The sequence below is a fragment of the Callorhinchus milii genome, unplaced genomic scaffold, assembly GCF_018977255.1.
Source record: "Callorhinchus milii isolate IMCB2004 unplaced genomic scaffold, IMCB_Cmil_1.0 Scaffold4, whole genome shotgun sequence".
NCBI classification, from domain to species: Eukaryota; Metazoa; Chordata; class Chondrichthyes; order Chimaeriformes; family Callorhinchidae; genus Callorhinchus; species Callorhinchus milii.
The window spans coordinates 65,955,558-65,973,041 of record NW_024704745.1 but is presented as its reverse complement, the minus strand read 5'-3'; the positions used below and the strand labels follow the sequence as shown (position 1 = coordinate 65,973,041).

Sequence of the window (17,484 nt, the reverse complement as noted above, 5' to 3'; positions counted from 1 at the left end):
AGGAACCAAGAAATTAACACAATGATGTCTAAACTGTAATATTCCTTAATAAGGAATCTGAGTTAAACAAATAATAATAATAATACTGTTATAATAATCATTACATTTGTTATAGTGACTTTCACATCATGCAGATGTTCCAAAGCGCTTCACAGAATATACTGTAAAGTGCAGTGACTATCTGTTTTGTGGGAGAAAGTGGGAGCCAATTTTGTGCAGAGCAGAGGCCCACAAACAACCATGGAATGCGTGGTCAATTTTATTTAGGGAGATTGTTGTCCAGGACACCTGGAGAAACTCCCATCTCTTTTTGAATAGTGCCATAGAATCTTTAATATCCACCTGAACAGGCAGATGGGGCCCGAGTTTAAAGTATCATCCAAAGGATGGCACTTCTAACAATGCAGAGTACCCCCGCACCCCATTGAACTAGCTTAGACTGTGTGAATTCCAAGTCCCAACATGGAGCTTGAATCCACAACCGTCTGACTCAGAGGCGAGAGCTCTAACAACTAAGTCAGGCTGACATACAATGGGGGCTCCTTTCAATAACTGGAATGTTATTTACATTATGCTTTAAAATCTACCTCTTTGAGAGCAGCTATGATCCCGCCCCTTCTCTTCTGTTGACTTACTGTGAGGTGCTCTGAGACTTTATCCAAACAGTATTGTTGATGTTGTTGTTGGCTGCAAGTCCCACAGAACTGAGAGGGTCTCTGCTCTCTGTCAGTCTATCTCTGGAACAGAGTTTCAACAGTTTGGCGGGAATCCTGACAGTTCATCTTATCAAGGAATCCCATTGGGAAATATCACCCAGTGCAAGGATTATTAACTGGATCTCACTACCCGACATTTGTATCAAGTACAGAATTCTACCAGATTAAGCAAACAAGTTCCTTATCAATGTTTGCCTGAACCTAGCACATGTGAATTTGAGTTGCATATGTTTTTTGGATTGTTGACTGGTGCAAATCTCTTTCCTTTTGTTTTGGCTAGGGCCAAAACAATAGGGTTTTTTTGAGTTATTTGTGTGCAAATGCTGCAGACTGGTGCAGGAATCCTGTGAGCAATGTATTTGTTCCTAGTTCAATGCTCAAGTGTTTCAACTTGTCACGAATGTGAATGTTTAGTCCAGAGGACATTTTATAGATGATAATAATCCTCGCATTTGATATAGCGCCTTATTGCGTCATTGAGACGTCTCAAAGCAATTCACAGAATATAATGTAAAGTGGATTGGCTGTGTATTTTGTGGGTGATGCAGTAAATTGCACACGACAGTGTCCCACAAATAGTCATGGATTGAGTGACCAAATTATTATTATTTTTTTTAGAGGGATTATTTCAACCAGAAAAGCGATCCATCAATCGACTAACAACCGGGTTCCGATTTACTGCTAGGTAAATAGAGGCGTGTGGAGTAAGGAAACTTAAAACAGAGTGATATCTGTAGCACTACATCATAGAAGATTTCCCTGTCTTTTATTCCTTCAGAGTAGCATAAACTCCTGTAGTACTGTCAATGGGTGGATTGAGACGCAGTCAGCCTACACTAGCCCATCAATAGCGCCATCTCCAGTAACGAGAATTGAAAAAGAAAGCTTTTAATGTGCAATGAGACAAATGACCTAACAACATGGTGCTATACGGGAGTACAGAATTAACTCACTTAATATTAATTGTATCAATTTCCCAACTGAGCAACAAAGCGTAGCTTCACAGTTTGGGAAAGTTTTCACAACTTGATCAGAGTTGGATGACCAATCAGGTACAAAGTCATCTTAAATACTTCATATGAAATAACAATGGATTGCTTTTACAAACATTTTACCTTCCCTTCCCTCCCTATTACCAGCTTTCATTGGTCCTCTACTTGTTGTTTGTATATTGTTGAACAGCTTACGTTCATTTAGCACCTTCACACAATCTTTAAATCCTTTATTGCTTGCTCCGTTCTATCTTTCCCACAAAATATAGTCAAGTCACTTTACAGTATATTTTGTCAAGCGGTTTAAGATGTCTCAACGACGTAGTAAGGCACTCTGTCAAATGCAAGGATTATTATTATCTTTGATGCTTTCTTCTATGGAGAGTGGCAAAGTCTCAGCCACCATACCTGTGTCTTCTGGGTTCTTTGAAGTCTCCCTCCTTCCCCTCCCTTTTCTTTCCCCATCTGCCCCTACTCTCTCTCTCTCTCTCTCTCTCTCTCTCCTCTCCCCACCACATCTCCCGTGCAAAGTTAATAACTGGCAAGGGTCAGGAGGTTCAAGGGTGTTTGTGGAATATTCATTACTGCAGCTTGAGTTCGGTTCCTTGACTTGGCTGATTTGAATTGGAATTCTTCAGCTGACCCAAAATGCGTGCAAGAAAACCACCTTGTGCTGACAGACAGGGTAAAAAACTGTCCCGCTGCCAACTGGAGATTTCGCTATTCACTTGGCAGACATTCCAGTTCTAAGAAATGTTCACTCACAAATACCGTTTGGATATATTTTATATATATCTATATAATATATATATTTAAAAATACTCAAGAACAGTGAAACCAAATGTTTCTCGGAAGCTTCTGTCTCTGGAAGAGCAGAATTAATTTCATAAGCTTTATACATTTCAGTGCTCTGGGTGATGGGCTCTATGTGATTGCAAGTTGTTGTTGTTGTAAATAGACCAGTCCCCGTTGTGAATCTTACAAATAATAATCACAATGATTTATGTTTGCGTAGCTCCTTTTAATTCACTTCAAACAAGATTCTCAGTGTTTGAGAAATGCGGTGAGCACCAAGCAGGTAAATCCTCAGGTTTAATGTAGAGTCTTTTACGTTGGTTTGATTCCCGGGCAGGGGGAAATCTTAGGCAAGTTTCCTTACTGCACATGCCTCTGTTTACCTAGCAGTAAGTAAGAACCCGGTTGTTAGTTGATTGGCAGATCGCTTTCCCCAGAAAGCAATCCACTAATAATCTGTCCAAAAAAACATTTGGTCACTCAATCCACGACTGTGGGACACTGCTGTGCATGATTGGCTGCAGCGTTTAGCCCACAACATTACACAGTCGATCCACTTTACAGTCTATTCTATGAAGTGCTTTGAGCTAATAAATAGGTTTATTATTATTATTATGAAGTGAATTTAAAGGGTCATTTAAGGATATTAACTCAAAGTCACAGTTGAAGGAATATATTTTTAGAAGGTTTTTGAGGGCAGGAAAAGAGGTTATAAGACCAAATAGAAGAGAGTTGAAGGAAACATAAGCACGATGGCTGAAGGTTTTGCCACTCATAGTGGAGCACAGGGAGTAGGGAGTGAACAATAAAGGATTTAAAGATCATGTGAAGCTGCTATATAAATGTAAGTTATTGTTATAGCCAAGTAAAACTAAATCCCCAAGAACAGGAAGAGATCCTTCTCCTGATTTTGCACACAGTGGGATTGTTATTCAACACTGGCAGGTTTCAAGGCAGCTTATGTCCTATAATGGTGGGAAAGGATTCTCTGTCCCGATTAACAACAACAAAATTACATTTTTTGAGCGCCTTTCACGTCAGGAGGATGTCCCAAGGCGCTGAAAAGGATTAAGGACTTGGAACACAAAAATATAACTGTTTGAAGGCTTTGAAGGACCAGTATCACTATGTTATGAGGTGTTTGGTTAGGTTCTGCACCTTGGACAACCAGGAATAACTCATTCCAGATATTTGCTGCAGTTTGCAGGGTTTAAACATGTGGAAAAACTTTGGGACTGATTGGAAAAGTAGTCAAACAGTAAACTGGCTTGTTACTCACACCTCGTACTAGAAATACAGCCTCACGGTGGAAGCTGCGCTTTCTGCAGGGAATCCCGTGGACGTCATGCCAACTTGTGAGACTTCGGAACGAACCGCGATATCTTTGCATCCACAGCCTTACAAGTCACCGTGACAGTAGGATTCCCTGAAAATAACAATTTACATCATGAAGTGCCAGTAACGCAGAGGGTTTATTTATGTGTGTTTTCAGCCCCAAGTTTACTTTAATTGAGCTTTGGTGAACTTGAATTGTGCAATGGTGCAGTAATGGAAGAATGCCTTTCACCTTCAACTCTGTTTTGTTTTGCAGAGAAAGCTGCCTGTCTCCTGTCAGCCCTGAGCTTTGCTCCCTCGTTCAGTCAATCATAGGACCAAACAGAGCCTTTGTCATGGAAGGACACGCGCAGCTCAAGACCGGGCTGCAAACCCAAGAGCGACATCTCTTCCTCTTCAATGACATCTTCGTCATCGCCAAATCAAAGTAAGAGATGAGCAAGTCTCCATTTCACAACTGGTTATCGCCCAAACTATAACATAAAGTAATTGATAGACCAGGGGCAAAAAACACAAAGCCTTTGCACAGTTGGCTGGTTCATTACAACAACATCAACAACTTGCAATTATATATTGTCCTTCACTTGGGCAGCTTCTTGGAGTGTTTGAATAGATTAGAATAGATTTGGAAACAAAAGTGGTTACGAGAAACAACAAATAGGCTTATCCACAGCGTTGTGGCTGCTATAACTATAAGCATCAGAAATCTGAATTTAAAGTGCTGTATATTTGAGTCCAAACCTTCTGGAAAGCCAGAGGAAAAAAATTCAATGTACATTTCTGCAGGAAAAATCAACATTTTGCTACAGACCACTAGATAAACAGAAATGTTTTTTAAATAAAACAGCCCAGAGCAGAGACGCCTGTGCAAACAACAGCTTGTGTGCGCCTCTAGATGTCTCAAGGCTGCTGTGTGAGTCTGGATGTTTTCTTTACTTTTTATTGAAGGCGCTAGAGGAGATTCAGCGAGCAATCATGGAATAACTTTTGCAATTCTCTGTTATGCATTCAATTCATGCAATAACCTGTTTGACTGAAATGCTGGAGCAAAAAAAACAAGCGACAAAAAAACCTGCGCCTAATACTTTCCGGGATTAGGTAAGCAGGATCCATCCCTCCGAGGAGAGAGTGCGCATTCCATTCCAACCATCTGTCCCTGGAATTTCCATGTGTAGGTGAGGTGCATGGAATTCTCAAGTTTGGTTTGGATACTCCAAACCATGGTGATGGGTTTCCACTTGTGTCAGACACCCAGCTGACCGAAGCAAAAAATGGAGGCAAAAAATGTAAACAATGAAACTGTTGATTTCATCAACATATTAACTCGGGCTGCGAGGCCAAGACACTGTTACTGGATACAAGCAGAGTCCTGTAGCTTAGTGGTTGGAGTACTCACCTCCCTGAGTTCGTTTCCCACGCAGTGTGAAACATTGGGGAAGTTTCCTTACTCCACACGCCTCTGTTTACCTAATAGTAAGTAGGAACTCGGTTGTTAGTCGATTGGCCGATCGCATTTCTGGGGGTAATAATCCAATAAAAATAATAATTTGGTCACTTAAGCCATAATAATAATAATCCTTGCATTTGATATAGGGCTTTTCACGTCGGGAGGACATCCCAAAGCGCTTCACAGAACACACTGTAAAGTGAATTGACTGTATATTTGTGGGCGAACGCTGCAGCCAATTACGCACAGCAATGTCCCACAAACAGTCGTAGATTGAAAATGACCAATTTATTATTGTTTTGGGTTTTGGAGGGATTATTATTAGGTGTGGAGTAAGGAAACTTGCCCAAGGTTTCGCCCTCTGCCTGGAATTGAACTCAGGTCTCTCGCTTGCAAAGCGAGTGCTCTAACCACTGAGCTACAGGACTCCACCCACTGAGCTACAGGACTCCATGACTGTTTGTGGGACATTGCTGTGCACAATTGGCTGTCATGTTTCGCCCACAAAATATACAGTCAATTCACTTTACAGTATATTCTGTGAAGCGCTTTGGGACGTCTCGAAGAAGTGAGGCGCTATATCAAATGCAAGGATTATTATTATAATAACCCACAAGGTGAGACTTCCATTAATTGAGCCAAGCTGTCACAAGTAATAAATAATAAAGATAGTACGATATTTGTCATCATTAATTACATCACACACTGGTCGTTTTTTGGAGAAAAATGCTTCATTACATTGAACAACAGTGAGAGTTTGTTTCATGTCTTTAAAATGCTTAAACTGAGGGTGAAATATCACTAATTTAAAGGTCACTTAAATGTCACTTACAAGCCCTGTGAACGATACCCTGAATTTGGGGTGCTATACAGCAAGTTGTTGTTATTTCAGCAACAGAACATGTTAGTCAGAGCATCTCGGTACCAATAGAGGAAAGTTGTGAGTTTGAGTCCCAGGGCTGCCTGTCACACAAATACATACAGTGAGCTCAAACAAAAACAGAGAGAGCTGGGAACACTCAGCAGCTCAGGCAGCATCTATGGAGAAAGGAAAGTGGGTCAACGTTTCAGGTCCACGACCCTTTGTTAGAACTGGACCCGTGGACCCGAAACCTTGACTCACTTTCGTTTCTCCATAGATGCTGCCTGACCTGCTGAGATTTCCTAGCTCTCTCTGTTTTTGTTCAGATTCCAGCATCTGCAGTATTTTGTGTTTTGTACATACAGTGAGCTCTACCAGCTCTAGCCGAGCCTCGAGTCGGAATTAGTGTCCACCAGGACATTCCATCTCAGGGAAGGAAAAAAAGTTCTACTGAAAATGACTGCGCCAGCCAGCATTAAATTCTCAGGTTCACGCTCAATTCCTGCAAAGCATAAACTGCCATTGCTTGCAGTTGGTTAATGGTTAGTTAGTTAATAGAGCATCACACTGTCCTTAATCCCAAATTATTTGGAAAATCGAATGACAGGCACCATCCCAACCTCCTCCCTTGAGGAGAATGCTTGAATACTAATTTGGTCACAACTGTTTGTGGGACACCGCTGTGCGCAATTGGCCACATTTCGCCCACAATATATACAGTCAATTCACTTTACAGTATATTCTGTGAAGCTCTTTGAGACATCTCAACGACATGATATATCAAATTCAAGGATTATTATTGACAGCAGGCGATAAAAGGTGATAAAATAGACAACTAAAAATAAGCCTAGAAACTAGATGGATTGTCCAATATATATTCAGTTCAGTCCAATATGCCCCAGGAGCCACTACTCCTGGGACATAACATCTCAAAGCGCTTCATAAAATGTCATTAATGAACGATATGTAAACAAATGACAGCCACATCTTACAAATGTTAATGATCACTTGCATCACCAGGCAGACGAGACCTAAATTAATAACTCTGTCAATAATAAATGATGATCCGGAAATAAATCAGCTTCTCGTCCCCTGCCTTACCTGTCCCACCATCAGCAGTCAGGCTTTCAGCCTCTCAGCCCCCACTCTATGGAACTCCATCCTGGAGTCCCTACGACTCATCACTTACCTTGCCTCCTTCAAAACTTTCCTCTTTGACCACACCTTCGGTTAACTATCTCACACTGCACCCCCCCTCCCATTCCCCTCGGCTCACCCTCCCCCAGCTCAGGTGGGATATTCTCCTGACGTGAAAGAAGCTACATAAGTGTAAATTTGTTGTTTGTAAATAATTATCTGGATCCATTAACACAAGGTGACACTGAGATTGCATAGAATATATATATAATATATGTCTTCCCATTACAGCACCAAACTACTTCTTAAATGAGGCCATGCCTCTTGTGATCAATCACCTTTCTAATTAGCCCATTCTAGCTATTGACTATCCTCTGATCTGGCTACAGTTCTTCCGCTTTAGTTTACTGCCGTTCATCCAAACCTTCCTCTGGCTATGTTACCTTCTTACTAAATGGAAAGTTTAGTGGAAACTGTGCACAATGCATCAACACTCTCCCACATACACACTGAGCCAATGTAACAAATCATTCTCAAGACAAGCAGATATAAGCTTTTTTGACAGAAAAATGCATTGACGATTTACTTCTATTTTGAAAAGTCAAAGCAGTAAATCATTATTAAACACCAACTCACAGCTGAGTTTTAGCCATCTGTTTGTATTAAAAGTAATGGAAAATTTGCTTTTGCACAGCTCCTAATAAACAGTGTAACTCATTCACAATAATATTGTAGTTTTCGCCCTCTTTTTCCCTCCTCTCCTGAAGACACTGACGTGTGTTGCATTATGGAAACATAACCCTCCAGTTCCCCCACTCTATTTTTTATGTGTCAGCCTAGTAATGGTATGCTTAAAAATGAACTAGACACTTGGGAGATACCAAGGGGTATGTGGGAAAGATGGGGAAATGGTATTAAAAGACCTTCAAAGATCACACGACGAGTTTGTATAACGAAGGATCTTTAGCCCGTTTGATCTCATCCTTCCCAAAAACCCAATGTCACCTTCCTATTCACCTATTTGTATTTTTCTACAGATCTGCATCTCATTTCAAGCTGAAGAACCGTGCACAGATCTGTGAGATGTGGACAGCGTCCTGTTTGGAGGAAGTCTGTGAGGGAAGCACAAGCCCGGATAGGTCCTTTGTTATGGGCTGGCCCACAACAAACTGCGTGGCTACTTTCAGGTACTGATATAGCTCCATGATTCTACATTGGCATCAAGCTGGTGGGGTCATAGAAATGGACGGTCAGCTGAATGATAGCCTCTTCACTTTATTGAACATGTCTCAGTGCCTCTCGCTCCAGTCACAATTTTATCCTACACGCTGTTCAGTACTTACATTCATTGGCTTTATAGCGGTGTAAATCAACAGCATTGTTTTTTATTTGTCAGCTGGGAGTTTAACACACGTCATGCTTAAGAGCCTCCAATTCCAGCCACTTAGTGCTCACAGTTAAGTTTTGTTTGTGAGTTCAACTGTACACAATCTCTCCCATGGGAGAAAGAGAAAACAATGCCTGCTTTTGCTTAATCTGTACCTAGAGAACACAGCGCAGGTTGTTAGATGTTGAGGTATTAAGGACCCTCAAAGTGTGTATATCGGTGGTACTGTTGGACTGGAATTGAATGAGCTAAAATTGCACACCAATTAGAACATGGCACTGGTATGCTTTTAGCTGCTTGTGCTGCTCGGACCACTCTGCCAGACTCTGGCTTGCAGGGTTTACAAGAGCCAAATGGGAACAATTCCCATCTCCCAATGATGTTTCTTCCCTTCTACATCTCATTGATGAGGAGTCAATCATCATTCCCCTTGCTGGAATACTGTGAACTGCCTGGCTCAGATATCAATTACCTAATTCACTACACATACAGAATTCATGTCCACTTTCATTAAGAGACTATGGAGTTAACTTAACCCAACTTTCCTCCACCCCCCCCCCCATAGGATTATGTGAAAATAATCAAAAGGATATACACCTTTATGTCCATCAACCAGCTTCAAATTCCTGCTCTTATAATGGGATCTAAAATGTGATATTTGCAAACCGCATTAGTTGAGTTACTTGCAATCCAATTTGGTCAAATCCAATCCTGTGTCCACCTCCCCTTGTTTGGTGATCAACTCCATCACTGAGGAACACCAAGACCCTGTTCTACATAAATGGAGCTTTATACAACCCTGTTGTTGTTGTTATTTGTGAATGTAAGATTTTAGACCCCAGTTTAGGACAACTTTAAACAACTAAGCAGGTTGTATACATCAAGCAATGCTGGGAAATAAATGGTTTTTTAGTTAAAAAAGAGGAAAATTTGCAGGTCAATGAGGAACCATAATTCAATGAATAGACAGCAATACAGGACACACATTTGTTCAAAGGAGTGATTTATATCACATCTAATTGCATCCTACGGTGTTATAAACCAGTATAAACCAACCCTTTGCGCTACATCACACTGCCAAGTGTCTGTTTAGCTAAGTGTAATTAATCCCAAATATTTCTAGTGGGAAAACAGCTGAAACGCATAAACTTCTTTGTCAACTATGTTTAATAAGGTTTTCATAAGAGTCAATTCTCTCAGAGCATTTAACATTGACTCTCGGTGTGTCTCTAGTGTGCTCCTTCAGACTGTGTACAGTCTCCTCTTCCTCAGTCCGACAGTGCCAGGAATGAGAGGTTTTAGTTATGTGGGGAATCCAGAAAACATGATCAGAGAGAGTTAACAAGTATCTAATAGAGCTTTCATAATTATGAATGTATTTGGTAGGATAAATAACAAATAACGATAAACGATTCCTGCTGATCATGGGGAAAGAGGAAGGGGTGGGATTAGAGTAGATACATCTGGGGGAAAGCTAGCACCAGCACAGATGTGATGGGCTGTTTGTGCAATAAACTTTCTCTGATTTATTACTTGTGTATTACTCACTTTCTGTGCATCTTATTGATCTGATTTTACTTCTGTTGTTACAGTACGACAGAACAGAAAGAAAAATGGCTTTCATTCCTGCAAAGGTAATGGCTGCAGTTTGTTTGTTTGGTGTGTGGTGTGCCAATATAAATGGATTAATTATCTTTCGATTTCACAAACTATGGACCACATCACAGTCCAACCGTTTCCAGGAAAACTTGTGATTTGTTTCAAGCTGTGTTTGTGAGACATTGTGCACAAATTGGCTGCTGTGTTCACCTACAAAATACACAGTCACTGCACGTTACAATAAATTCCGTGAAGTACTTTGAGCCGTCCTCCCGATGTGAAAGACGCTGTATTAAATGCAAGGATTGTTATTATTCCTCGGATCTTGGCTACAACTGGGAGCCTTTGTGTATGAGAGAGAGTGAGGTGGGGGATTGGGCGGGGAAATCAACGACATTGATATTGCTCTAGTAAGTGGTGGCTCTGAATGTCATAAATGGATTGCCTACTGGAAAGAGGAGCTTTGAGAGAAAGGAAGCATTGTTTTAAATATATATATATACTGTGCAGAGTATTCCTATTTGGTTTTTAATACATACTCCACTTTCACGGTTAGTGATTGCTTTTTTTTTTCAAATGTAAAAATTAATAAATGTATTTTGTGAGTGGATTTCTTGTGTACTGAAGTAGCAGGAAAGCAGAGGAAATTTAAGATATTTGGATCCCAGATTGTACTGAGTTTAGAAGGTGCACGGTTTACATATCAAGGGTTTTTGGTGATTATCATTCCCCTGAAGCTTTTTATGTCAGTGAGATGGCTGAAAAAATAATTTATGTTGGGGTGAAAATCAGGAGATGTAATAATGATAATAGTTACTCATCGTTTTTCTCCTGATTTTTCAGATTCATTAAACAAGAGAAAGAAAAGCAGCAATTCAAAAGCACTCCGTTAAAGATCATTACCAGAAATGTTGGAAGTTGTGCACATGTAAGTATCAGTTAATCGTGAAAATCGTTTTCCCCTGGTGGGGATGCAAGGAGAATTGAGCATGAATTCAAGATTGTGGCTAAGAGAGTAAAAAGAGAGATTTCAAAGACTTTCTTGATAAGAAAATAGTCTAAAATCATGTCTAAGCCTATCAGTTTAAAACGACGAGTAACTATTTCTAGGCCCTGAACATTCAGTCCAAAAGGCAATATTCCTAAAAGACCTGGGAACTGCTAATTGTGACTTGTGTTTTTTGTTCATTCTTGCAATATTCTATTTACAAAACAACAACAACAAGATTCCATTTATAGAGCGCCTTTCACGTCGGGAGGACGTCCCAAGGCGCTGTACAGTTGGGTCAAGACCCAAGCATTGGGGGGAAATGGTCAGGGTGAGGGGAGGGAAGGGAGGGAGCGAGGAGGGGGTAGAGAGTCGAGAGGGGAGCTGAAGGCACGGTCAAAGAGAAAGGTCTGGAGACCGGCCTTGAAGGAGGAAAGGGAGGAGGCGGCGAAGGCACTGGGGGATAGAGTTCCAGAGCCTAGGGGCTGAGAGGCTGAAGGCCCGGCCACCGATGGTAGGGCGGTTGGGGCGGAGGATGTGGAGCAGACCGGAGCCAGAGGAACGGAGGGTATGGGCAGGTAAGCGCAAGACCGATTAAATATGGCTGGGGATGAGAACAAACAGCTGTGAGGAGATGGGATGTAGCTCAGAGAACTATTTTCATACTTTGCCAGAATTTAAAAATCACAAATACCCACGTTGCAAAATATTGGAGATTAGACCATAAATTGGAGGTGGCAATAGCCTTTCCTACATTTGATACAAAATGCCCTTTTATCTTGATAGCACCTGGCAATGAAACAATACAGCAAACAGTGTGAGGACAACTGTTTCCTTATGTCAACATAAATATACACCTTGCAGACAACCAGGGAAGCGTGTTCAGGAACTAACTGAGGAGCCTCAAGTGTAGTATCAGATTCACCAATTTAACAGCCTATCAATTTGCATTTCTCAATTGTCTGCTATTATTAACTGGTCTCAACTTACAGACACAATTAAATGGTTGAGGTGTTTGAATCCTTGAGGACCACTGATAATTATATGTGTGACAAATGTGGTAGTCGTATATTTCGGAACTCCTAAGTGTTCCCTATATAGGCCACAGCTAGACATACTGTCCTATTGAGCCTCTGCATGTGCGATGCAGCCCGAGGGCTCGACCACAAGTAAACAATTTAAAAAAAACTGTTCCTTTAATTAGTTATTGAATTGTCTGTAATGCAAAACCTATTAAGCCGTGAGAGGAACACATCCTGCTTCTTTGCTCTGGAGGGTAATCAATAAAAGCTCAAACATCCAGTGTTCTGAGTGCTTCACTAATTCTATCTTATCCGAGCAGCATCAGACAGACAAGCTGAATAGTGGTGATCGCTATTGCATGGCTCAGCTGCCAGGATTCAGCAGCAGTGAAACTTTGGTTCACGTTTTCTTTTAACCCATTGCTTGGACTCCCCCTTCCCCCCTCCCACCCCAATATAGCCTGACACAAATGAAAATCCAGCTCCATAACAGCATCAGAACTTGGCACAATGATAATTAAAGGGACATTGTTGTCTAGTAAAATATCTTGTGACACATTTTGCAAGCTTTAAAAAGAAACCGTAATGAGTGAAGTTTCCCAGTTCTCAACTAAAATTAAAAGGACTCATTCTGGTAACTGTGCCGTTTCTGCAGCACAGTTCCCTAGGTTCCTTTCAGTGGGAGGTTTGAGGAAGTCTGCGGCTGCCAGATTTCAGACCTGTGGGTCTGATGATAATGTACCTTTAGGTTTCTTTCTGCTGTCACTGTGAACCAACAATCACAATCCCTCCAAGCTAGTTTTCGTCAGCTTCATTGCATCGATCAGGGAAGCAAAAGCCGCACTTTCACCTAAACTCACTCCTGCTCACCTAGTCTTGGACCCTGTGCAGAAAATACATATGAAAGTATTGCACTTCAATTGTTAGCTATTGAATGTGCCCTCTTTCACTTAACAGCTGGAGTTAGCACATTACACTGAACCCCCAAGAAATTTCCCTGTCATTAAGCACAAAGTCACAGTGTACTTGTTCTTGCCCAGAGCATAAGGTGAAAGACAGAGAAAGAACATGACGGTGGTGTGAGCCTTTGTACCTAGAGCCCCTCTGCCCCCACCTTTGGAATTCCATCCCACAGTCCCTTCCCTTCGCTCCCTCCCTTGCCTCCTTCAAGGCATGTCTCAAGACCTTCCTCCTCGACCGCACCTTCGGCCACCTTCCTACCCCTCCCCTCCCTGCCCTACACTGTACAGGGAAGTGAGATGGGAACAAAATAAATTATTAGTAGATCTGGGTTTTTTTAATATAAAATTGACCGAAACACTTATAGGACTTAAAATATACAAGCTTCCTACAATCTGTGGAAGAGAAATCATAACGCCAGATTATCCTCTTTAATTTCTGGATTTATTCTCCCTTTGGGCCCAGTAATGTTGTTGTTGTTGTTATTGTTGTGTGGTCACTGAAATGACCAGCTTTGTGCTCTGTGAGCTGCTTTCACATAAATGTACAATATTGGTAAAATCTCCTTTGATGTATTTAGGAATGCGTGTTATTCCAAACTGATTTATTCAAAGGATGTGCCAGGTTTGAAAGTTGACTTGATTTTTTTTTAAAAAAAGATCCTTTCTGCCAGCTTTTGTGGTTAGTGCTGTTTTCTTCACAGAATTGATGAGAAATCACTGAATGAACATGTTATAAAAGGATTTAGGAAAATAACATCTTCCCTATAGTCAAAAGTAGAAACATTTGACCGCTTTTTCCTACCGTGAGCACTGTGTCCCACATGTGACAGGCAGCTTCCAGTGTCATTATTCATTTGTGAGTTTTGACAGTGTTTCCAGTCTATTCACACGTGGCGGCTCCAGCCTTCTGCTTGTCCCTCGTTCCACCATCAGTGGCCGCACTTTCAGCCACTACACCCGAAGCTCTTCTCCCTCTGTTCCTCTGCCTTGGCCCCTCTTTCCCCATCTTAAGGCCGCGCCTCTTCGACCGTGCTTACAGCCTGCCCAGCGTTATGCTCTGCCACTGTGAAGCGCTCTGGGACGCTACCCCCTCCATGAGGGGTGCTATACAAGTCGTTGTTGTCACAGCAAAACCCTGACTAATGTAACTAATTTCATACTAGATATTTACAACATGGCTGAAACTAGCCAAAAGAGTCAACAAAAAAAAATTAACTCCAGATCTGAACTACAACAGCAAGGTCAAAAAAGCTTATCTGTAGCAACAAGCCTAAGTTCATATTCAGAACCCGCTGCCCTTACAAGTTTGACTTTGGACATAAAACAGTCTGAGTTCCCTGCCAAGGTCTTTTTATGGAGGCATCTATAGATTTTAATTACCCTCCGATAATACGATTTCCCCCCTTCTTATCTCTTTCAGTCAAAAGTTCTAACTGTGAACAACACAGACACTGCGAATGATGTTGTTGCCATGGCACTTCAGCAGTTTGCAATCACAGTAAGTTGGTTCATAACTGTGTTTTTTCCGCGTTGTTACTTAATTAATTCTTCGGTCTATTTATAGTTACCCCAATCTTCAGAGCTGTCCAAGTCCGTAAAGAGTCCTCCAAACTCACATCAGGGTTTTATTATTAGAAATGAATCATGACTAAATATGATAAATATATAACTGGTGGCTCTATAATTCAAAACCTTCATTAACCAAGGAGAGTAAATCAAAACCTATTCTCATCCGTTTTTATGGACGGTCTTTGGACGGTCAAATACTTTTGAGTTGAGAAAGATTTCAGGGGTTGTAAATTTGTGAGAATGTCATCCAAGATTCAGAGTTAAATATATTATTAAAAAGAGCTTTAAACACAGGTTATCATCCTATGATATCTGCTGCTCTGTTGCACATCAAATATGAGCGCTCTTGTAGTGGGAGCTGACTTAAGCAAAAAAATTATGGATCCAAAAACAACAAGATATATTGTGTCTGCCTTTGGATATATTATATGCCAGTTGCAACCCAAGTATAAATGTATGTGTACAGAGGAAATCACAGGCACCCTTAATTTTGTAACAAGCAAAACTGTGGGTGGTGAGGATGTGGTATTCTCTGCTGGAAGCTGTGGTTGAAGCAAATAGCATTAATATATTTAAGAAAAAAACATGATGCACACATGAGGGAGAAAGGAATGGGGGGATTAGGAGGGGTGGAGGCTCGTTGGGCACAGACAAGTTGGTCTGAATGGCCTGTTTCCATGTCGTATCACTCTATACACAATGAAAAGGATTGGTTATTACTTAAATTAAGGGTACCTGTATTATATTCTGCATATAATCAAGTCCAAGCTTAGAAAATGGTATTTGATGCATGGTTTGCACATGGTGCATAATTACCATGGGAAAGAATGTCAAAACCTTGGGATAGTGGGCATCCATTATTCATATTTTAAAACAAATAGTAAGCAAAGCAAGTAGAATTATTAACTAATATACAGGATGGATGAACCACACAGGCCAGATATCTGAGACTGCCACAGAGGGTTAAGTTCGGAATGCTTTGTTCTCTCTACTGGTTACTAAGTGCAGTCTGGTCTTGGTCAGCTCTTTAAAGCTGTTTCTATTTTTTCCAACTCATTGTAGATATAGACTGCTTGCTATTTCCCCCATCTACAGTTCACCTTCATTCTTAGTATCTCTGCTGTACTGATTATATTTTACTTGGCTCTTACCATATAGGGCAGCACTAAAGATTATCAGCTTTGGGTCAACTCTGGCAAAGAGGATGCCCCCTACCCTCTGATTGGTAAGTTACAGAATTGTTTAAAAGATTTGTTTATCCAGTCTACAGAGCATCGGAAAATGATGGGTCGATAATTTTGCAACGTTTCTTAATGGCGTTTCTTATTGAAGACATTCTGTCTGTGATACTGACTGCTGCTTAAAATCAATCTACATTCAGAGAGGGGTTTCCTTGAGCTTCTGGTGAATAACACACTTCACCATTCGGATTTCTTAATACAGAAATAAAGTTATGAAATACCACAAAATCTACCTTGTAGTACCATTGTTTTAATCATTCCAAAATAAATAATTTATGTTGAAGGTGTTATTCCACAATATCTCATAAAGTAGCGCCTTGGGACGTCCTCCCGAGGTGAAAGGCGCTCTATAAATGGAATCTTGTTGTTGTTGTTGTTGTTGTTGTAGTGCACACTAGTAATAAAATCTCTCTGTGGTGCAGTGAGACCTTGTACATTATTGCCCAGATATCTTTTTACAGTCTCCTTTGTGTATTTATAGAATGAAATCATGATGTGTGATTGCATATATTGTCATTATACAGTACTCATAATCGTTACAAACAGAATTTAGCTTCTTAGTATAATAACGTTATGATAAAGTGATGCTAGAAATAACAGTATTGTTTTTACAAAATACAATCTGCATTGTTTTCCATTAAGAATATATCTAAGGAATCAGTTGCATTTATTATGAACCAACTATATTGAAATCTGTATTAATATTCAGTCATTTCCTATCTTTTTTAGTCACACCCTACCTGGAAGCTAAAATATTACATTTTAAGATTGAATTAGATAAATATTTGAAAAGGAGAAATGCAAAAGGATATGGGAAAAGGCAGGAGAAGGGAAATAAAAGGATAACTCTTTCAGAGAATTGGCACAAACATATTGGCCAAATTGCCTCCTTCTGCACTGTACATTTCTATGGTTCTATATTGGATATCACTGTCAGCAATGATGTTGGTTTACAATTTTTTCATCTGGAAACCAGATCTTGGGAAACTATGTTCATGGCAACTTGGATGACGACAGTACAAGAAAAATTCCCATGTTTTTTGTCAGCCGAGTGTCTGACACATGCAGAAACCCGTCACCATGCTGAAGAGTATCCAAACCAAGCTGAGAATTCCATGCATCCCGTTGCCATGTGAAAATTCCAGAGAGAGACTGTTGGAATGCGCATTTTCAACAACAACAACTTGGATTTATATAGCGCCCTCTACGCTGGACCGCTTCTTAGAGTGCTTTACAGTAATGGATCCCGGGAAACTTTTCTAATTTTAATAATTTTAGTAATTTTCTCCCTGGAGGGACACATCCATCCTAATTCCAAAAAATATTTGGTGCAGGTTGGCAGGAGCCAAGGCTTGGGACCCCAGAGTGTGTGTTGGGGGTACTGCTGGAGTATAATCAGCTAAAACCGCATAGCTTGCCATATATAACACTA

The 17,484-nt window shown here is 40.7% G+C and overlaps 1 protein-coding gene across 2 annotated transcripts in view; it reads left to right on the top strand.

The window, feature by feature from the left end:
* Positions 1 to 17,484, top strand: part of LOC103186508 (rho GTPase-activating protein 20) — a 63,593-nt gene that overhangs the window by 21,147 nt on the left and 24,962 nt on the right. For both annotated transcript variants that reach the window (XM_007905607.2, XM_007905605.2), the window contains exons 3-8: positions 4,095 to 4,265; positions 8,322 to 8,471; positions 10,264 to 10,305; positions 11,114 to 11,198; positions 14,663 to 14,740; positions 15,970 to 16,036. In XM_007905607.2, the coding sequence (XP_007903798.2) occupies positions 4,095 to 4,265; positions 8,322 to 8,471; positions 10,264 to 10,305; positions 11,114 to 11,198; positions 14,663 to 14,740; positions 15,970 to 16,036 (593 nt within the window). The remainder of the gene's footprint in view (positions 1 to 4,094; positions 4,266 to 8,321; positions 8,472 to 10,263; positions 10,306 to 11,113; positions 11,199 to 14,662; positions 14,741 to 15,969; positions 16,037 to 17,484) is intronic.